At 50.9% G+C, this 22084-nt stretch overlaps 1 protein-coding gene across 1 annotated transcript in view; it reads left to right on the plus strand.

Annotated features, from left to right (window-relative positions):
- Positions 1-22084, plus strand: part of GRIK4 (glutamate ionotropic receptor kainate type subunit 4) — a 311988-nt gene that overhangs the window by 119383 nt on the left and 170521 nt on the right. Inside the window, 1 exon segment of the mRNA XM_045038428.1 lies at positions 16065-16229. Coding sequence (XP_044894363.1) covers positions 16065-16229 — 165 coding nt within the window.

A 22084-nucleotide genomic window follows, 5' to 3' on the forward strand; every position in this document is an offset into this window, starting at 1 on the left:
GTGGCAGATGGATTTCCCTGCTTCCCAGTGCAGCCCACAGACATCCCGCCCGTCCTGCGGTGTCCCCCAGGACGTGTCTCCATTCACCTTGCACCTGCCGGTGTCGTGCACGGCTGTGATCCCTGGCTCACCGCCTCCTCTCTTCTCTACCTCTCTGTTCTCGCTGGATCATCTGTGTCCATGAGTCCATCCCTCTAGTCCCATTACCTTGAGGGTACTTAAGGGACACCTCCAGCGGCCTTCTCCTGTCCACATCACTGTCTAATCCACCCTCTGGATTGTGGCAACGCTTGACCCTCTTCTGCCTCCGAAACCCTAAATTTCAAACCCCACAGTCTTCCTATACTCCCCCCTTTTCCATCTTGCTCCCACTGGTACCGCTCTTGCCATATCCACATGTCCAAGTCCTATGCAGCCTCTCAGCCCCGCAGGGTCTGTTCATTTGGATAACCTTTTGTGGATTTCACCAAACCCTTTCCTGGTAGTGCCTTCACCTCCTTTGTCCCCTCGTCCTGCCCTCCCACCCAGTAACTCCCACTGTTGATACTTCTGGCATCTGCCTGCCCTGAGGCTGCTTGCAGAGAGACACCAACTTCTCTGCCTTTCCACCTGGCCGACACAAAGACATTTTATTTACACGTTGGAGCGCCTCTTCTAAGCTTGAGCCTGAAACCGTCTCCCCCATCTTTGCCGTGACTGCTCAGAAGGTGACAGTCTTGCCTCTTTTCAGAGAAAATAAAGCTCCCAAGCTCAGTCTGTCTCAACCTCCCTTCCCCCAAATAGTTATTTAGAGTCGTATCGATTAGTATTACGTTTGCATGGTCTAGGATGAGAGCCACTATCTCTTGAGCGCTTGAAATGCGGCTTGTCTGAATTCAGATGTACTGTTGGGTACAAAAGATACATTGGATTTTAAAGTTTTAGTATGAAAACAATACAAAATATCTCAACGATTTTATACGTCTATATATATTCAGTGTTATTTATGTGTTTTGAGAGAGTGCGTGAGTCGGTGGGGAGGGGCTGAGAGAAAGGGAGAGAGAAAATCCCAAGCAGGCTTCATGCTGTCAGTTCAGAGCCCAACGTGGGGCTCGAACTCCCACATGGTGAGATCGTGACCTGAGCCGAAATCAAGAGTCGGATGCTTAACCGACTGAGCCACCCAGGTGCCCCTCAACAATTTTATATTGATTAGATGTAGAAATAGTAATACTTGGAAATTTTGGTTAAATAAAATGTATTACTTAATTTCATAATTTCACCCGTTTATTTTTGGGTTTTGTTTTTTTTTTAGTTTTTATTTCTTTCTTTAATTTATATCCAAGTTAGTTAGCATATAGTGCAACAGTGATTGCAGGAGTAGATTCCTTAATGCCCCTGACCCATTTAGCCCATCCCCCCTCCCGCAACCCCTCCAGTAACCCTCTGTTTGTTCTCCACATTTAAGAGTCTCTTATGTTTTTGCCCCCCTCCCTGTTTTTATATTATTTTTGCTTCCCTTCCCTTAAATATCTTTTTACTTTTTTTAAATGTGGCTCCTGGAAAACCTAAAATTACAAACATAGCTTGCGTTGTATTTCTGTGGGACAGCACCGAGCTGGAGCATAGGCTAAGCTTCAGTAGCAAAGAGACCGAACGTGTCGAATTTCAAAGATCGAAGGGTATGGCTCAGGAGTGTGCGTGAGTCTATAGGTCAGTCATGATTCAGGGCTGGCCGGAAGGGAGCCAAGAAGCCTTGTTGCCATTATCAGTCTATAGTTCCCCTCCACTCCATTCCTGGAGTGTCACCATTTCCAATGTCACCATTTCCAGTTGGCAAAAAAAAAAAAAAGGGAAGGAGCGTCTAGGGCATGGGGATGGCCCGATGGTCCGTGGTTACTTGGACTCAAACTCACGGGCCCACTTCAGCTCCAGACCTCCCCCAGCTGCAGAGGACACTGGGAAGTGTGGTTTGTAGCTGGGCAATCATGTGTCCAGGTAACACTGAGGGTGTTTTATTGTCAAAAGGAAGAGAAAAAAGGAACCCCTGGTGGCCAGCGAGCAGTCTCTGCCATGGCTTTTCCCTTCCCGCAGCCTGCATGAACCTGTACCCTGTGCTCTAGGCTCTGTCTTACTGGCCTTTTTGCAGGACTTGCTTCCAAAAGTGCCCCCTTGCTGCTGACATTATCCGCTTCCCTCCCCTCGGGCTCCTTCTTCTGAGCCCCTGTCCTCTGAATTTATAGCCCCTTCCCTTGGGCAATGTGACTCACTCCACCTCCGCCCTAATCACACTCCTTCCCCAGAAGACAAGCTATACCTGACTCGTTGGCCTTCTTGGCCCCTTCTCAAGCAGCTGGGTCTGTGTGCTGCCCCCACCCCTCCCCTCAAATGGCTCTCACCGGGGTCCCTGGTGACCTCCTAGTTGCCAAATCTCATGGAAAATTCCCAGTCCTTATTTCGTTTGACTTCCAGCCGGCCTCACCACTGCGTCCAGCCTCTTGCATCAGATTCCCTTTTTCCACATTCTCCCCAGGTGTCGAGTCCCCAGGGTCTTTGACTCCACCCTCCTCTCTCCTCTGGCAGATCCAAATTGTCATTGCCAGCCTCGCCCTGCGCTCTCCCAGATCCGCGTGTCCAGCCTGGATGGTTCTCTGGGAGCCAGGCCAGTGACTGTCCGCTGCAAAACGGTGTGCCCCAAACTTAAACAAGTACCACCCCAATCTCATCATCTGCGCCCTTCTCCGGAAGCAAAACAGAACAGCCTTCGTCTTTACCCCGCTGTGTTCTTGATGTTGGTCAGTGACGTCACCATCTAAGCAGTCAGGCCAGAAGCCCTTTGTATCTCCTCCTACCCCTCCACAGCCGGCCACCCTTGCCTTAACACGTCATGAATCTTGCTCGGCTCTGCCCCCCTTCTTTGATCCTCATTGTCCTGCCCCTCAGTACCTGCCTCACCTCTTTTTCCTGGGCTATTAAAGTCATCCCCAAACTCACCTTCCCTATTCAAATTTCAGTTACCACCCCCCTATATCTTCAGTGCTGTGAGTGATGGCGCTAAAATGCAAATCTGATGATGTCACCGTCTGTCACAGGCCCTTCTGTTGTTAACCTTCCGGGTCCCTGGAAGGACAAAGATCCTTCCTGCTCAGGCTTCTGTCCTCCCTTCCAGCCCGTCCCGCATCCACTGAACCAGTCACGCCTTTGGGGGCCCTGCACACTGGAACACGCTTCAGTTCCCTGCCTTTCTAGGGAGCTCACAGGCCTACTTCGAGGCTGCCTCTTCTGTGAAGCCTGGTGCGTAGGAGGCACTGAACACGTGTGTGCGTGAGGCCTTCCCTAAAATGTCTCTCTCTTTCCCAGAAAAGCTGGGGGCTTTGTGATTTTTCTCCGTTACACCACTGAGCGTCTCCACCCCTTCCCGGAAATGTCTTTGAGAGCCAAAGACCCAGTCATAGTTTTCTGCCATTTCCCAGTGCACCTGGATGGCTCATGGATGGATCATAATGGGGTTCTGTCCTATTACTTACCATATTGGGTTGTGGCCATTTGATTTGATGGCCCTATCTGGACGCTTTGAAAGCAGAAATACATCTTACCCGTCTCTGTGTACATAGTGCCCTGCTTAAGATTGATGTTGAATAGGTATTTGATGAATTAATAAACAAAGGAATGATTAAGTAGATGGATGCATTGCCTCTATCACTTACAAAGCACCGGGTTAAGTGCTAAATGAATGGCACGGGCTGTGAGCACGTTAGGGGATTGGAAGAGGGCAGAATCCGCATGGGCCAGAGCAGTCCAGCACGTGCCTGGGTCAGGGCGCCGGACTGTGGAGGACGGGGGCACCAGGCAGGTGAATCTGCAATGCGGAGACGCTGGGTTAGCGCAGGAGAGCCTGGAGGCGGGAAACAGGCAAGGGGTATTGCGGGAGAGAGGCGGGGCTGGTGGCAGGGGAGGCAGAAAGAGAGCAGGGGTCCTCGGTGAGCAAGTGGAGTGGCCAAAGGGCCAAAGAGAGTGCAGGACGGCTGTGCCGTGGAACACGTGTAAGAGAAGGGCCATTCATTGAAACTGGGAAGGCATTCTCTGAAAAGATAATGGGTTACCTTTGGGACATGGAGTTTGGCGGGACCTCCAAGGAGACATTTCCCTTTAGCACCCAGAGATAGGAGTCTGGCGTGGAGATTGGGCAGCGGGGCAGGGGAGGGGTCTTGGAATTACCTACCTGCGTAGAGCTGTTAGTTGAGAATGAATCCTTCAAGGGAGAAAGTACACAATGAAGAAAATGTGGACCGAGGACTGAATGCGGAGTGTGAGATCTGGGGAACACTGCCAGCTAGGGCTGTATGAAAGAGGGAGGAGGGGCGCCTGGGTGGCTCAGTCAGGTAAGCATCTGACTCTTGGTTTCGGCTCAGGTCATGATGTCGTGGTTTTGTGGGTTCGAGCCCCGCAGCGGGCTCTGTGCTGGTAACACGAAGCCTGCTTGGGATTCTCTCTCTCTCTCTCTCTCTCTCTCTCTCTCTCTGCCCCTCCCCACTTGCACTGTCTCTCTCTCTCTCTCTCTCAAAAGCAAATACATACTTAAATGAATGAATGAATGAATGAATGAATGAATGAATGAATGAATGAGGGAAGGGAGTTGGAGGCAGAGCAGAGTTGGAGCAAAGGTGACCAGAATGAAAATCAGGCTAGTGTCACAGCATGGATGTTAAAACACGGCAACCCAAAAAAACCCTCCAGTCGCATATGACTCAGAGCCTCAAAACCCTAAAAGACCACAGAAAGACCTTTGGATCTGGGAGGAAGGAGAACCTTGGTGATTTCTGGGAATGAATTCAGCGACGGCGGAGGCTCAGGACAGAGAAGATGCAGAGGAGTTGGAGGCAGTAGGTATAGACCACAGAGTTTAAAATGTCTCATTTGCTGAGGGTGAGGAGAGAGGGTGGGGAGAAAGTGGGAAGGAGCCAGAAGAGTAGTAACTGTTTTCTCATCACGGCATTTTTTTTAAGTTGAAGTATAATTTGCCTACAATAAACTGCCTGTATTTTGAAGTATACAATTTGATAAGTTTTGCCATATGTACACCCTTCACACCATCACCACAGTCAAAGTAGTGAAAGTTTTCCATTTTTAAATGTTTGTTTATTTTGAGAGGGACAGAGAACAGGAGAGGGGCAGAGAGAGAGAGAGAGAGAGAGAGAGAGAGAATCCCAAGTAGGCTCCACGTTGTCAGCACGGAGCCCCTGTCTGGCTTCCTAAATTCCGTTTTGTCACTGAGTCGTCTTTTGTTGTATGGATATACCACAGTGTATTTCTTCACTTCCCTCTTGATGCTTGTTTCCATCTTTGGCTATCACAGAGCCAGCTGCTGTGAACATTTATGTACAAGTTTCTGTTTAAACCCAAGCTTTCCTTTCTTTTGGATAAATACCTAGGAGTGGAATGGCTGCGTCGTATGGTTGGGGCATGTTTCACTTCTTAACAAACGATCAAACTGTTGGGGCTCCTGGGTGGCTCAGTCGGTGGAGCGTCCCACTTCAGCTGACGTCATGATCTCACGGTTTATGAGTTCAAGCCCTGCGTCGGGCTCTCTGCTGACAGCTTAGAGCCTGGAGCCTGCTCCGGATTCCGTGTCTCCCCCTCTCTCTCTGCCCCTCCCCCACTCACACTCTGTCTCTCTCTCAAAAATAAGTAATAAAAATAAAAATAAATGATCAAAGTGTTTTCCAAGTGGTTATACCATTTTACATTCCCGCCCGTAGCTTATGAAAGTTCTTCCACATCGTCGCCAGCTTGATGTGGTTGAGCTTTTTAATTTTAGCCATTCTAAAAAGATTTATGGTGAGATCTTGTTATGACTCATGATGTGGAGCAGCATATCTTTATATGTTATTCACCACCCATGTAACTTCCTTGGTGAACTGTCTATTCAAATCTTTGCCCGTGTTTTAAAAAATTGGATTGTTTGATTTCTTATTATTGAGTTTTTGAGAGTTCTTTGTATATACTGGATGTAAGTCCTTCATCACATATATGCTGTCTGTATAATATTTTCTCCAAGTCTGTGGCTTGTCTTTCCTCCCATTCATGGTGTCTTTGGGAGAGCAGACATTTTAAATTGTGATGAATTCCAGTTTGTCAGTTTTTTATTTTATGGGTTTTGCTCTTGGTGTCATGTCTAAGAAGTCTTTTCTAATTAAAAGCCACAAAATTTTCTTCTAGAAGTTTTATAGCATTAGGTTTTACATTTAGGTCTAGGATCCATTCTGTGTTAATTTTTATACATAGCACAAGACAGGGTTGGGAGTTCTTTTTTTTTTTTTTTTTTTTTAATTTTTAAACGTATGGATATCCAACTGTTCCGGTACAATTTGTTGAAAATACCGTTTTTTCCTAACTGCGCTTTTGTCAACATCAGCTGGCCGTATACGTATGGGTCAGAGTAGTAATTTTGAAGGAAGGGTTAGAAGTTGGCATAACATCCCTCAAAAGCCAAGACAGATTTGGCTTAAACATTTACGGAGTGCCTCCTGTTGTCAGGCGGGATGCCAGGCACTGGGGATAGAAAAGATTCAAGAGGGGAAGTTAAAGATGAAACTGATCATTGAAATAGACTATAAGATGCATGGGATTCTATGGGGATACATGCTTGCCGCCCTTGATCAACTTCTGTGTTCAGGGAAAGCTTCTGGAAGGAGGGGGCGTCTGAGTGGAGGACTCATTCTGAGTAAGAGTGATCCGTGAGCAAAGGTGGGAAGTCAGAAGGAAGAGCCTGAGTAAAAACGTGCAGGCACTCAACGGCATGTGTGTGGGTTTAGGTGGTGCTAGGGTAGTTTGGTATTTCCAGAAGGTAGAGAGGGATGAGCAGAGAAGCGGAACATAAGGTTCGAGAAGGAGAGCCAGGTCTTGTCTGCCATGCCAAGGAGTTCCATTTATTTTGAGACTCAAAGCTAAAAGCAGGGGTTTGCACCTTCGAGTGACGGGCAGCTGTGTGTGGGCATGATGGGGGACGGCCAGGTGGTGGCGGCAAGTTTGGTGGGAAAGCCAGAGTCAAGAGGTTGAGGTTGAGTAGCCGACGTGAAAGGACTGAACTTGGGCCGTGGTGTTGAGATGGAGAGCAGGGGACTGATTCGGGATACAGTGAGGGGCAAAGCCGGGGCCTTTGGAGGTAAGGAGTTGGGGTGAGGCCATGATGCTTGTGTGGCTGGTGCTGCCATTAGCTAAACCCAAGGAGAACATAAGAGGGAAGAGGATGAGTTTGCCTTGAGTCTTAATAAATTTGAGATGCTTATCAGACATTTACGTGGAGATGTCATCAGGCAGGTGACCTAGGACACCCTCCTGGAGGGGACTGTGAACAAGATCACTTAGGAAGCTTCTGAGGGAGGCAACAAGAAGGCTCTGCACAAACCCTGGGGCCTCACCAGTATTAAAGGGTAGGCAAGAGACTGTGGACGTTGAGAGAATGGTCAGAGGAACAGCAAGAAAACCCCAGGGACTTCTTGTCATGGAAGCCAAGGAAATTGAGGGTTTCAGACAAAAGACTCAGAACTTGGGACTCGAACACTCAGCACCCTCAGGTTCAGAGGAAACTGAGACGCAGCTTAACCAAGTGGTCTGGCAGCTCACAGGCTGTGGACCCAGACTGCCATTAAGAGCTGTGTGACCTCGGGCAAGTTGTTTCCACCTGCCCCTGTCTCTGTTTTCTCACCTGTAAAATGGGACAGTAAGCTGTGGGGTTGTGTGGCACTAAACGGAACAATCATACGATGTCCTTGGAACAGCACCCGTCAGATAGTAAACAATACTGCCAGCTAGTGATGCGGTTAGACGGAGAATCAAAAGCGTCCCCTGGCTTTGCACACGTGGTTGTTGACAGTGACTTTGTGCATACAGTCTGAGTGGGGTGGTGGGGGCACAAGGCGGATTACAGCAGTTTAAGGGAAAATGAGATGAAGTTAGCAACAGTTGAGTAATCACTTGAGAAGTCTGGAAGGGACAGCCAGAGGGTCACACATGGTCACTGTGGTCCATGGAGGGTCCCTGTGGGAGGGGAGGGCCTGAGCACGTTTTAGCAAAAGGGAATGAGCTGGTCTGGGGAGAGACTGAAGGTAAAGGAGGGAAGGGAAGTGTGGTGAGAGGCAGAGGGTCAGGAGAGGACAGCTGGGCATGGTGAGGTGGCAAGGCGGGGGGGGGGGGTAGGGGGTGGGGGTGGGGAGGCTCTCCTAGAACCAGAGACCTCATTATCTGAGCCTATTGGAAAGGGGCACCTGGCTGGCTCAATTGGAAGAGCATGTGACTCTTGATCCCGGTGTCATGAGTTCAAGCCCCACATTGGGTGTAGAGATTACTTACTTACTTACTCACATACTTACATGAAAAAAAAAAAAAAAAAGAGGTGGGGGCACAGAGTGAAGGCAGTTCCAGAAAGTGGTCTCGGATTAATCTCTCTGAGGACAGGGAGAGGGGGTGGGAGCTGGGCAATGGCTGTAGGTGAAGGTCCAGGTTATGGGCTCACTAGTGTGCCCCCCCCCATTCATATGCCTCCTTTTTTTTAAATGTTTCTTTATTTTGGAGAGAGAGACCGAGTGTGAGCAGGGGAGGGGCAGAGAGAGAGGGAGACACAGAATCTGAAGCAGGCTCCGGGTTCCGAGCTGTCAGCACAGAGCCCGATGCGGGGCTCGAACCCAAGAATCCTCAGGTCATGACCTGAGCCCAAGTCCAACATACTTCAAGACTGACCCGCCCCCCTGCAATTCATATGTTAAAGTCCTAACTAAGAGACTGCATTTGGAGATGATGTCTTTGAAGAGGTAATTAAATTAAAATGAAGTCATTAGGGTGGGCCCTAATCCAGAATGACAAGTGTCTTCATAAGAAGAGGAGATTAGGATACAGATGCAGCTGTGGAAAGACCACGTGAGGACACAGGGAGATGAACTGAGGAGAGAAGCCTCCGAAGAAGCCAGTTCCGCTGACATCTTGATCCTGGACTCCTAGCTTGCAGAACTGTGAGAAAAGAAATTTCTGTTATTTCAGCCCCCCCCACCCCCACCCCCCACGTCTGCCCCAGGAAACAAATACAGTCCAGAATGTGAGAGGGAGCTGGCCGGGCGAGGCCAGGGGCAGATGGCAGTCCTGCGTTGCACCCCAGGTGAGGAAGAAGGGTGTGGGTTTCTGGTGGAGTGACCCACACAGCGATGTGACCTCCTCCAACAGGAAGGATGACAGGGACCATCAGGGGTAAGAAGAGAGGCGCGAGAAGTCAGAGGTGAGCATGGGAAGCTGGTGTCAGGTGAATGGTGATCCTGGGGCTGGGGCTCGGCCTGGGAGCAAAGCTGACTGGTTCCCTGGAGGCTCCAAGCATCTCTTTCTCTGAGCACAGGGCTCTAACAGCTGCGGGCGGTGTTACAGATGCTGCCTGTAAAGTCTCTCCCCTAATTCTCTGCAACCCCCCCCCCCACCTTACAGAGATAAAAGTTATCAAAGTGCTTGGAAATCTTGAGTAGAGAGATTCTAGAAACCCAAGGGATTAAAGGAGGCTGATTTTTCCAACCTGAGGGGTGATTTCCAGGCTGTTGAGAATTCGAGGAGGGAGAGCCCTGTTCCAGTTCGCACAGGTGGGCCGGCCCCCAGGTGCCCTAGAGGCCCCCACGCGGGCCCTGCACCCTGCAGTGCTGGTTCCGAGGGACTGTTCTCAGTCTGAGCGATATCTCATGCTTCTGCACCCCCTCCTATTATTCACTCACTCAATAACCATTCATTAAGGGCCTCCGGCATACGTGTCTGGAATCATGAGGGTACAGAGATGAATTTGGCTTGGCCCTCACCCTCAAGGAGCCGGCCGCCTCCGGGAAAGAAGACGGATAAACAGATAGGCATAATAAAAAAGTCAAAAGTGATGAGTGTCTCATGAACGGTACAGAGAAATTTCTGTGGGAGTTTTAAGGAAGAGGGAATTAATTTGGGACGGGGAACCTGGGAGTTTCAAAGGAAGGAGATCACTCTGAGCTTTTAAGGTTCAATCTAGTTGAGGGAAGTTACAGAAAGACCTCGATGTTAAGGTAAGCACCCTTCCAGGGCAATGAGTGGTCGCTGGGGAAATGTCAGGAGAGTACTGGGCTGGGGAAGTCAAGGAGGGCTTCTTGGAAGAGGTGGGTCTGAGGAGGAAGAAGGAGGGTCCTTATAAGGAAAGGAGGAATAAGGGGCGGGGCCAGTGTCAGCAGAGGCAATGGAGGAAGGAACGTAGGCCAGTCCTGGTCCAGATATAGGGGCGCTGTCGCTATGGGGGTGAAAGGGAGTGCTCTGTGGAAGCCAGAGTGCAGAGGCCCCGATGCCATCTTAGAGACTCAAATGGGACCAACCATCGGATAATGGGGAGGCCTGAGAACTTTGAGCAGGTCAGTGATAATCATGGCCACACTCATTGGGTGAACCAGAAGGGAGTAGAGTGGGCAGAGCCAGGCCAGCCAGCCCCAGGGGAGGTGTCCTCTCTGGAGTAGACCTCGGTCTGGGTCTGGAACATGGAGGAGACCTTGGAGGGGGAGGTGGGCACAGTCGGGAGGCCACCCTTTCCTTCTCATGAGCCTGAAAGGAACTCTGAGAGAACGGGGCAGAGGTAAAGCTCTTGGCTTGTGGGGAGAAAGGCCCAATGTAAGGGGTCACCAGCCCCCTGGGCATGAAAGAGGCATGTTGAGGGCTTATTGTGGAAGAGTCCCTGGGCACAGAGTCCCCATGGCCGGAAGCATGAGAAAGACCCTGGCCCCTGATTGCGTCTCTCCATCTCAGCCTTGTCCTTGCTGCAGCCCCCGACCTCGCAGCCTTACCACGCTTCCTCGTTGACTTCTCTGAAGAACCATCCCCGGGGCTGGACGATGTGTCAGATGATACTGTTCTTCCTTAGGCAGGCGGCTAGGAACCCTGAGCAGCATCCTGGCGTAACCGGACAGCCAGGCCCGGGGGACAGGAGCGTCAGCTGCGCACTCAGTCCTGAGTGCGCTGCTCTCCAGACACACGGGGCCCCTCGCCAGGGACTGCCGAACAGCAAGCCTGCTCTTGGTGACTGCCTGTTGGGGACATGTTCCTCTGGTGTCCTAAGAGCCTGAGCCTGTACCTCATCCTTTGTGCCCACAGCCCCGGAATCTGGGTTCTGACCTCAATGTGGCCGAGGCCAACCAGCCACCCAGTTGAGGCTGTTCCCAGACAGGAGCTGATCATTGTCAAAAACCTAAACCCTGAATTGAAAAGTGGTGCCCAGAACAGCATGGAGGTTGGAGAGAGTTGCAGAGTCCCTTCGTTGAACCCAGTGGGGAGGAAAAGAAGAAAGAGGTGTGCTCAGGGGACCTCATATGCCCCTTAATATAACATTGCCACATTCCCTCTTCCCCACCGGGTCATGATCCCTCTGTCTCCGGGTGTGTCCAGTGATGCTCTGTGAGTTGATTATGTGGTGTTCCATGGCTGGCGGCTGTCCTGTACATCTGGGTTGGTGTTGGCACATTTTCCTTGTCCTCTCGGGCCACCATAACGGAACACCACAGAGTGGGTGGCGTCCACAACGGACATTTATTTCTCACAGTTCTGGAGGCCAGACGTCCAAGGTCAAGGTGCCAGCAGACTCATTTTCTGGGGGGAGCCTGCTCCCTGGCTTGTCTTCCTGCCACACCCTCACACCGGGGGAGAGAAAGAGAGAGCTCTCTGGTGTCCCTCCTTGCAGGGACACTAATCCTCTCAGAGCAGGGACTTAGCCTCATGACTTCATTTAACTTTCATTACCTCTAAAAGGCCCTGTCTCTAAACACAGTCACTTTGGAAGCTGAGGGTTCAACATGTGAATGTAGGGGGAGGGGGGACACATTCGGTTCCCAGCATGTGTCCTGAAGGTGTGCTGTCAAGGAGAAGAGAACCCACAACCCCAGAACAGACGATCGTATGTGTGTTGCCTCCTGTTGGTCCAGGTGGGATTGTGCCCTTTGTGTACTGACGTGACAGAGACAGGTGAGGCGTAGGTAGCATGAGCCTGATCCAAACATCGCTGAGGGAGCTCCCCGCCGCCCCCCGCCACCCTAGAGGGCTGAGCTCCTTCCCAGACTTACAGGGGACGTGGGCATTTTCCGAGAGATTGTTTTATTAATTTACTTGGTTACAAGTGATTTACTAATATTTACAAGGTGATCGATGGAAAAGTTGGGGAGAGTGAGATCATATGGGCCAAAGAGAAAAAAGCTCCCAGTTTAGAAATTTACTGGGGGTTGGGAGTGTTAGCTAGGGGAATTTCCAGAGGCCCAGGGTCCTGTCTATTAGTGTTTCAGAGTTGATTTGCCTTGATGAGACTTCTTTTTTTAATGTTTTTTTTTTTTAACTTATATTTTGAGAGAAAGCGGGAGCAGGGGAGGGGCAGAGAGAGAAGAGGACAGAGGATCCAGGACAGGCTCCGTGCTGTCAGCCTGTCGGCAGCAAGACAGCAGCGAGCCCGATGCAGGGCTCGAACTCGTGAACTCGAGATCTTGACCTAAGCCGAGGTCGGACACTCAACCGACTGAACCACCCAGGGGCCCCAAGACTTTCTTTATGGTGTGTGAAAGGCTCGTGCACTCTGTTGCGATGGAGATGCATGTGTTAAATCCTAACCCCCAAGATGATGGTATTAGGAGGTGGGACCTTGGGGAGGGGATTCGATTTTGATGAGGTCACAAGGGTGGGGGGACTTCCGTGATGGGATTAGTGCCCTTCTGAGAAGAGTCCAGAGAACGTTGTCCCTCCCTCTCCGCCATTTGAGGACCATGTAAGAAGGCAGGTGTCCGCAATAGATCCCAACCATGCTAGCTGATCTCAGATCTCCCACCTCCACGACTGTGAGGAAAAAATGTTTGCTAGATAAGCCACCTAGTCTGTGGTTGTTTGTGACAGCAGCCTGAGCTGATTGAGACACACCTACCTGGTACACCTCCTTCTCGGCAGCATATTCCCCTGAAGATGAATTGCACCGAAAGAAGATGAGCATTGGTTCAGGGTCCAGGGTCTACGTGAGGTTGAGCTGGGGTTACCTTCTACCTCTACTGCTCACCAGCCCTGTGAATTGGGGCAGGTCCCTCGACCTCTCTGACCTCTGTTTTCTCATCCTCAAATGAGGATAACACACAGAACACACACTTCTCACAGAGTTGTTGCAGAGATTGAGTGAGATCGTGTCCACTAAGCACTTACGCTAATGTTGTCAATGAATAAATGCGTGCCTGCTAACATAAAGCTCGCGTGCCATGGAACTAGTGCCTCTTTCCCATGACTTGTGTGGGATGGCTCTGCCCATTCCTGGCATTTCAGATGTCTCTTTTCTATGCTTTAAGACTAGACTAGTGATTTCTATTTTATTTTATTTTATTTTATTTTATTTTATTTTATTTTATTTTATTTTATTTTTATTTATTTTATTTTATTTTACTTTATATTGTGTTTTATTTTTTTAAATGTTTACTTATTTTTGAGAGAGAGAGCATGAGAAGGGTAGGGGCAGAGAGAGAGGAAGACAGAGGTTCTAAAGCAGGCGATGGGGCGCCTGGGTGGCGTAGTCGGTTAAGCGTCCGACTTCAGCCAGGTCACAATCTTGCGGTCCGTGAGTTCGAGCCCCGCGTCAGGCTCTGGGCTGATGGCTCGGAGCCCGGAGCCTGTTTCCGATTCTGTGTCTCCCTCTCTCTCTGCCCCTCCCCCGTTCATGTTCTGTCTCTCTCTGTCCCAAAATAAATAAACGTTGAAAAAAAAAAAAATCAGGCTCTACGCTGTTAGCCCCAAGCCCGATGCGGAGCTCGAACCCACAATCTGTGACATCATGACCTGAGTGCCCCCTATTTTGTTTTTAATGGTGCAACTTTTTTTTTCCATATCGAGTCTTACATGGAACCCCAAATATCCAAAACTGATGGGGAGGTGTGCTGGTTGAAGCTGGCGTGGGCTGGAGACCTCCATGTGGCCTCCCCCTCTGCTTCCTAATGGGACCCAGGGCCCTCCAAGGAACACCATTTGAGAATCATTTCTGTAGGTTGCCCTTCTTTTCTCTTCCCAGGGTCCTCCTCCTGGGCCAGCCCCGTACAATCGTTTAGATTTTTGCTTCCGAAGTAGTAGTCTCATCCTGGTCTCGCTTTTCTGAGGCCACCTGGGCAGGTGTTGTGGGTGTCCTCAGGCTCTTCAAACACACCTTTCTAGCCCTTTGGCCACTCAGGCAGGTGGTGATCACGCCAGGTGTGTGAGGACTTTGCTGCTTAATTCACGGAAGCCCACTTAAATGCCCATGTCTTTGGACGCACCTCCGTTGCCCAATGTATGGCCCAACCTGTGTCAATGAATCTGATTTTCATTGTTCAACAAGGCAATGCGTATAAATACATCCACAAATCAGAAAAAAAAAAGGCCTTGTAATATTCTGTGTCCTGATTTTTGGTTTGGAAAATGGGTCACGGTAGGTATGGGAGCAGGATCCAGAAAAGACAGCATGGGACCTGGGTCTCTTCAGTCCACACCAGGCACAGAGATTCAAGGGCCACGAGTCGGTGAAATCTATTTGGCGTGATTCCCCGTGATGCTTTTCTGAGCCTTCAAACCTCTGAAAGATAAACTTCATATTCTTTTTTTTTTTTTCTGTAACAGCTTTATTAAAATATAATTCAGATACCACACGATTCACCCACTAAAAGTATACGACTCAGTGGTTTTTAGTATAGTCACAGCATCATGCATCTACCACCATAGTCAATTTTAGAACATTTTCATCACCCCGAAAAGAAACGTTGTGTGTGCATTAGCAATTACTCCCCCATGCCATCCAGCTTTTCCACCACGGCCGCTAGGCAACCACTAATCTACCTTCCACCTCTGTGGATTGACCTATTCTGGAAATTCCATATAAACGAATCATCCAATGTACAGTATTTTGCATCTGGCTTCTTTCACTTAGCATCATGCTTGCGAGGGTCATGCATGTTGTGGCCTGTGTGAGAACCTCCTTCCTTTTTATTGTCACGTACTGTTCCATTGCGTGGATATACCACATTTAGCTTATTCGCTCGTCAGTTGATGGGCCTTTGGAGTTTTCCACTTTGGGGTTATTATGAATAGTGCTGCTCTGAGCATTCACATACAAGCTTTGTAGAGATGCTCGATTTTGTAACTTCCTCTGCCAAGAGAATGAACGATATCCCGAGCTCGATTTGTTGAGTGTTTATACCATGTGCCAGGTACTGTGTTGAGCACTTTGCGTACACTGTTCACGTAATCTTCACAGAAGCCCAAGGACTGGGCGCTCTCCCCATTTTCCAAGTGAGGAAACTGAGGTCTCGTAGCTAATTCAGGATGGAGCTGGGATTCGAACCTAGGCCTCTGTGCTACCTGAATAGTGCTTCCGGAAGCTGGGCAGCTATCGGTACCTCCCTCCAACCATTCCTATTAAGTCACGCCGATGAAATCCGTGTGATGTGTCACCCACGTACATTGTCTTACTGAAGTCACACACCAACCCCCGGAGGTTCTCTTACTGCTCGTAACACTCAGTGAGGAAAGGAAGTTCAGAGAAACTGCCTCGCTCACCGGCTGCCATGGTTCGTCAGTGTCTGAGCCGGGAGCACCCGGGTTCGGCAGGACCCTGACCCTGCTCCTTCGTGCCACAGCTCTCCCTCTCATGCCTGGCTTCCTTTAACCCTCTCATCTCAGGGAGAGTTTCGCAGAGGCCCAGAATGCCATTTTCACAGGACAGCCACTGTCTCCCTTTGCACACGCGGGCCGGTGTGCACATGTACATCCAAGCGTATCGCCACGCCTGGGTCTCAGGACCTCGTACACATTGGCCCCCGGGGCCCTGCTATGACGTGATGGGGTTCCTGAGGTAGAGATGTACATTAGAATTCATGGCTGCACCTGGCTACGAACCACGACCCTTAGCATGTAGAGAGCTGGTTTTGGGAATAGTTCCGAGGACGGCAGGGTGGAGGGGGACGCGGGGAGCTGCCTGGAAGAGGAAGGTGGCAGTGGGGGGAGACTGGAGAAAGAGGAGGGTGACGGGAGAGGGTACCAACTGTCTCCGTGTGGTTGCCTGCCCACAGCTGCTATCTTGGATGACCCCATGGAGTGCAGCAGAGGGGAGCGGCTCTCCATCACCCTGGCCAAGAACCGCATCAACCGCGCTCCTGAGAGGCTGGGCAAGGCCAAGGTCGAAGTGGACATCTTTGAGCTTCTCAGAGACAGCGAGTACGAGACTGCAGAAACCAGTACGTAGAATGGGCAGGGCTGCCCTCTGCTTTCCTTGCTGGCAGAGGAGGGGCTGATAGTGTGAGCTGTACACAACACCAGGCCTGCGATCAGCCGTTCCCAAGAGAGGGAGAGAAACATGCACCAGGAGGCCCCACAGGGCTTAGTCTGGATGAGGTCCCCAGGTTTCGTTGCCAGTTATGTGTGGAGTAGAACTAAGACAGGATACTCATTAATGCATTCACCCACCCATTCATTCCTTCATCTATTGATTCATCCAACTCCTGGACGTATCGTACGCAAACCGCTGAATGAAACCTTGTGTGTGATTAAGAGAGGTATGGCCAGCCCAGGGCCGGCTTAATCCAGGCACATCTGATCACCCGTCTTGCAATTTTGTGGTGAGGGCAGCACTGTGGGACTTGGGATGGAGTTTGGCTGTCGTGTGGATGACCTTGGACAAGTTACTTCTCCCGTTTAACTCAGTTTCTTCGTCTGCAAAATGTGAGTGCTAGCCTCTACTTTGCAAATCTTGCAGGTTGGTGTGAGATTTAAATCACTTAAAATAGCACACAACCCTCTGTAACAGGTCGCTCGAGTCACATGTGTGGAGCCCCTACTATGTGCTAGGCACTGATTTTGACGCTACTACCCCGAGAGCTAGGCGTTATTGGCCCCACTTTATAAGAGAAACAGAGGCTCAACATTGAGTATCTTAAGGTTGAATATCTTGCCCATCCACAGAGCTAGCTGATGGCTGAGCGGGCCCGGAAGCCTGCATTCATGTGGTCACCCTGCAAGGCCGGCACCCGGTCTGCTATGCCCTCCCTGGAATTCTTTGGTGTGTTGCTGGTTTCCCCTTGACGACTTTACAGGATGAGCTTCCCACTCAGTGCGCTGGTGCTTGTAGCTGAGCTGGAAATGAACAACCCCAGTGCAGAGGGAAGGAGAGGAGCCTCTCAGCCCAGAGAGGTGATAACGTCTCTTCCCCAAGACTTTGCCCCGTCTCCTCCCTTTGTAACACACGTCAGCCTTTGGTTACACTCACTGGCAAAACCAGACTAAAATAAAAGAGCCACCTGCTCAGGTGTACATGTGACACACCTGGTCTTCTGTGTGTGGACCCAGCACTGCTCTGATCTGGACCATTAGTACTGCAAGAGAAGAGACACATCACACTGGCCCACGTGTGGTAGGTAGGATGTTGTGTGGCTCTGGAGAGGGCAGGAAGGGAGGAAGCCTAGGATCTTTGTCTCGTAGCTCCTTTATGGCTCTTGTGATATGGAATCTGTGCTGTTCCGTCTCTGGCTTATTGCTTTCCCTGGCTCATTCATCACGCACCTGTTCCATAATGGCCATGCAGGCCCAATGTCTATTTATTCAGGAAACTTTTAGTGAGCATTTACTCTATTTCAGGCATGATTCGGAATATCATGCATTGGGAACAATGCAGAAAACAAGGTAGACGCGGTCCCTGCCATCACGGGGTTTACAGTCTCCGCTCAGCGTGCACATCAGTGGCAACTTCCCTCGGCCCCTCTTGGTTTGAATTTGCAAGGTAGAGGATCTGATGGGTCCAGGTCATCTTGCCCTGGCAGATGTCACAAGTGACAGGTGTTGGCCAGATGGCCTGATAACGACCCTTGGGGAGAGTGAACACTCTTAGGGACCATACAGAACAGGACTGTTGAGTCCAGCAGGATCTATTGACACAGATTCCTACGGACAGGGGAATGAGGGAACAGGTACCGGAAATACTCCTTCGCTTATTCATTAGTTCAGTCAATAAATATTTAGTGAGTTTCTCTTGGACTGTCTTCTCGGCAATGGGGATCCGGCAAGGAGCAGATGGAAATCCTAGCTGTCAAAGAGACGAAATTCTAGTACAATGAAAGGAAGATTCCAATGTCTCTACACCTTCTGAATGAAATCAGAAATACCAGTGACGTCTTGTGAGATCTCCTAGTCCAGTCTGTCGTGGATCTTTGTCTAGGAGGACGGGTCCCCGACAAGGATCTAGGTTCCTAAATAGCTTTGCAGTGCGTACTTTGAAAAGCCAGCTCCTCCCTCCTTCCCTTGGGTTTCTTGGGGCAGAACAGAGAGCACAGATTGCCCATTGTGGCTGGGGGTCATTAGCAGATGTAAATTTCCTCTCCCGGTGACCCCATGCAGCCTGTCTTAGTAAAGTCAATACATCTAAAATATTTAGCCAGATGAATCAGGGGAATGAAGGAAACGGATACTTTTATTCCACGTTACAGAGCTTTGGGGCGTCTTTTTCATGCCCTTCTTTTAGGCGCCAAGTATTTTATTAGCTAGTAACCCATGGTTCAGCTTTTACGTCTCACTGTGTTTGAGGCATGATTAGCATTTGTTAGAAACAGGGTTTCTGGATCTTTCTACCCCAAAGGCCTTTCATCTGAAGCCAGAGCTGCTTCCCCATAATGGATTTTAAACACCACCCAGATAGTTCATAGGAATGTTCCAGCCCAGCTGTTTCCCTCCCGAAGTAAGGGAGAGAACAGGCGGTGGGTTAGCGCTCTCGGCTGATTCCAGGCAGGGACTGGACTTCAGTGGCCGTGTTGGGGGAAGGAGATAGGAGGGAGATGGGGTCCCCGGATCAAGGAGGGATGATAGATCTGCAATCCCTACTTTGGGGAGTCTGTGTTATAAAGAGTGAAACGTGGATATTAGAATCAGACCGGTCAGTTTTAAATCCTGGCTCTACTGTTTATTAGCTATGTGTGCATAGGATGTACTATAGTTTCCTTGTTTTTTGTGTTTTTTTTTTAAGTTTATTTTGAGAGAGAACATGAGCAGGGGAGGGACAGAGAGAGAGAGGGAGAAGAGGAGAATCCCCAGCAGGCACCGCAATGATGTGGGGCTCAAACTCATAAACCAGGAAATCATCACCTGAGTAGAAATCAAGAGTCAGATGCTTAACTGCCTGAACCACCCAGTCACCTCTACAGTTTCCTCATTTGTAAAATGAGGGTGATGGTAATATCACCTCCTAGGGTCGCTCAGGGCACAGCATGAGACGGTGGAGGTGAGATGCTTAGTACCGTGCGTGTTACTGGCACTCGGTAAACGGCCCCTGTGGACTTTGTTGTTGGCTTTCTTTCCTCGTCTCCTTTGAGCAGGCTTCCTTCCTGTCTTATCATCCCCTCCCTCTCTCCTGTGTTCAGAGTCCAGCCACCTGGAGGTGACAGCACCGTCTGCCTCCCAGCTCTTCTCGAGTGGCCTGTCTTAATGTCAGCACGCCTCACGGGGCGTCCGCCGTAACTGGACATTCCCTTTCCCTTTCCAGTTTTCCGGACTTGATGCACCTGACAGCGTGGAGCCTTTGGAAGTTGTGATGGGCCACCCAAAGCCAGCTGCTGCTCAGTGTCATGGGCTGTGTTTTCCCCAGGCTGGTGGCCCAGGGCTAATTTGCATGATTAACTGAAAACTATCTGAGTCAGTCTGGGGCCCTGAGCAATGCCCCCAGACTCACACCTGTCACCCACGGCCAGGACCTCTGTTCCAAGGGGACGAAGGAGATGCCAGCGGTTCTTGGTGGTGGAAAGCGGAGGCCAGCTCTAAGTTTGCGGTAGCAGTCCAGCAACGTACCATGGTGTCCACTTTCAGTAGCAGTAGGTGGGTTTCAGAAAGTTCTGGATAGATCACGCTTTAATGAATTATGTTCGGGGCGGGACTATCCGTCGAGGAGAACAATGACTCTTGCAAGAATCTAAGATCCCAAAGTGTCAAGAAACCGAAGATGCTGACGTCCAGGGTTCCACTTCCTCATCTGATGGTTGAAAACCAGGCTGGGAGATGGGAAGGACCAGACGGGGCATTAATTAACAACAACCCCGGACACTGGAAAGTTACAAGGGCAAAATCACCTCCTCTTGGCTCTGGTTCACTTAGATTTTCAGATAGTGGGTTTATTTAAAGTGAGGGTCGCCCGTAAGGCTTCCTCAAGCCCACGTGGGGTTCCCTTCACCCCTGCCCTGTCACCGTCATTGCCTCGGGCTTCTTGATGTTTGGCTTCCCGACTCCCTCCGTGCAGCCCGCAGATCTGAAATGAGAGGGATGGACGAGACCTGCTAGGTCATCTCTTTCCCGCCTGGCCCGTTCCCTCCCTGCTTCTGTATCTTATCTGCACCTCAGCCTTTCTCGTGCAGGGAGATTCCCACAGGCCTTGCCGGGCTCTGTTCCACAGATCAGGGTGTCTCCCGCGGCTGCCGTATCCAAGCTTAACTGAGCGCCCGCCCCCTTATCACCCAGACGCCCGGAGGCACTGTCCCTGCTGCCGCCAGAGCCAGTTTGAAGTTTAATTTACTGCAGAGCCAGAAGCAGGGGCCTCCCTGTCAACCCCTCGCCTCTGCCTTGGCTTGTCTCTGTGAGGCCAAGCGTGCTATCAGCTGTCCACACTGTTTCCCCTGGAGACCCAGAGGCGCACTGGTTATCCGGCCCCACGCGGCCCCTGTGCCCGTGGAGAGGAGGAGCATGGCGTGGGGTGCTCGGGCCGCAGGGTTTTGCTCTTCCTCCATGAGCTCCCGAGCTCCTCACAGGCTCCAACGGCATGACCTCGGGTGATGCAAAGCTGCCTCCAGTAAGTGAGGGCAAGCGTTTCTCCCATCAGTTCAGTAGACCAAATCCAAGTCCGCGTCAGGGGAGAAAGTGAGAAGCCAAGAGAAAGTCATATGAACGGCGATGAGTCACTCAACAAACATCCCTCGCTGCCCCCTCTCTGAGCTCCCCACATCCCGTGTACGTAACGTGGACTCAGAAACGCATTGAAATCATCTGGTCCAACCTCCTCATGGTTGGGGGGCAGGTGGGGAGACGGAGGCTCACAGCCTTTCCCAGGAGGCAGTTAAAACCCAAAAACGTCTGAAACGTGACATAAAGTTCAGTAGCTGTGCCGCGTGGCTCAGACGTGGGCAGAGGGCGGGTGGAAATATGTAACGTTAGCTGCAGCTGGTGGTCAGATCGTGCCTCTGGGCTGGACTTTGGAATGTTTGGTGGGCAAAGAGAAGAGAAGGCACCCATGCGGACTGCGTGGTGGCACGGGCCAGCGCTTGAGGCAGGAAGCCAGACTGGCTGGGGGCACAGTGACAGTTGGGCGTGGCTAAAGCAGAGAGTTTCTGTGGGGCAGTGGTGAGGGCCGGGGTTGGAGAGCGGTGTAGACTCGGGGTCAGGTTCTGGAGTCGGACGGGCCAGGATCCTAATCCTGGGCTCTGCCAGCACCTTGGGCTTAGCTCCTGTGCCTCAGATTCCTCGCCTATAAAATGAGGATAATAAAAGTTCTTACTTTAAGAGGGGTTTTGTGTGTGTGTGTGTGTGTGTGTGTGTGTGTGTGTGTATTAAATGAGGCGATGGGCTGACAAGACTGAGAGCAGTGCCCTGGGTGGGGGGAGCCAGTGGCACTTCTGAGTTCTCTGACCAGGGAGAACCCTCCCCCCACAGCGCAGGACAGTTCAGAGGCCTGGTGCTGTCACCCTCACGTGCCCCCTTCGTCGGCTCGGGGGTCAGCAAGGCCCCCCATTCAGCCCTTGTCCGCTCTCGGAGGGTTAAGGATGGAGCACACTCCCGCAGGCTCTGGCACAGGCTGGTTCTTCCAGGGTGATGGAGGCCGTTGTTTGCTTTGCTCCGGGACAGTCAGGCTTCGTTTTGCACTGGGTTTGCCGCGTAACCAGACCCAGAGGCCCTGTCCTCCCGCCCGACTTGGGCTTTGGCATCACGAGGTGTTTTGATGGGAAGGGGCCTCCGAGTTCTCCTAGCCCCCGCTGGTCCACCTCACTGTCAGCTCCCCGTGGCCACGCCTGTTCACCAAGGGGCTCAGGGAGCCACTGAGTGACTCATCGAGTGCCAGGCTGTGAGT

Source organism: Felis catus, chromosome D1 (assembly GCF_018350175.1).
Source record: "Felis catus isolate Fca126 chromosome D1, F.catus_Fca126_mat1.0, whole genome shotgun sequence".
Taxonomy (NCBI): Eukaryota; Metazoa; Chordata; class Mammalia; order Carnivora; family Felidae; genus Felis; species Felis catus.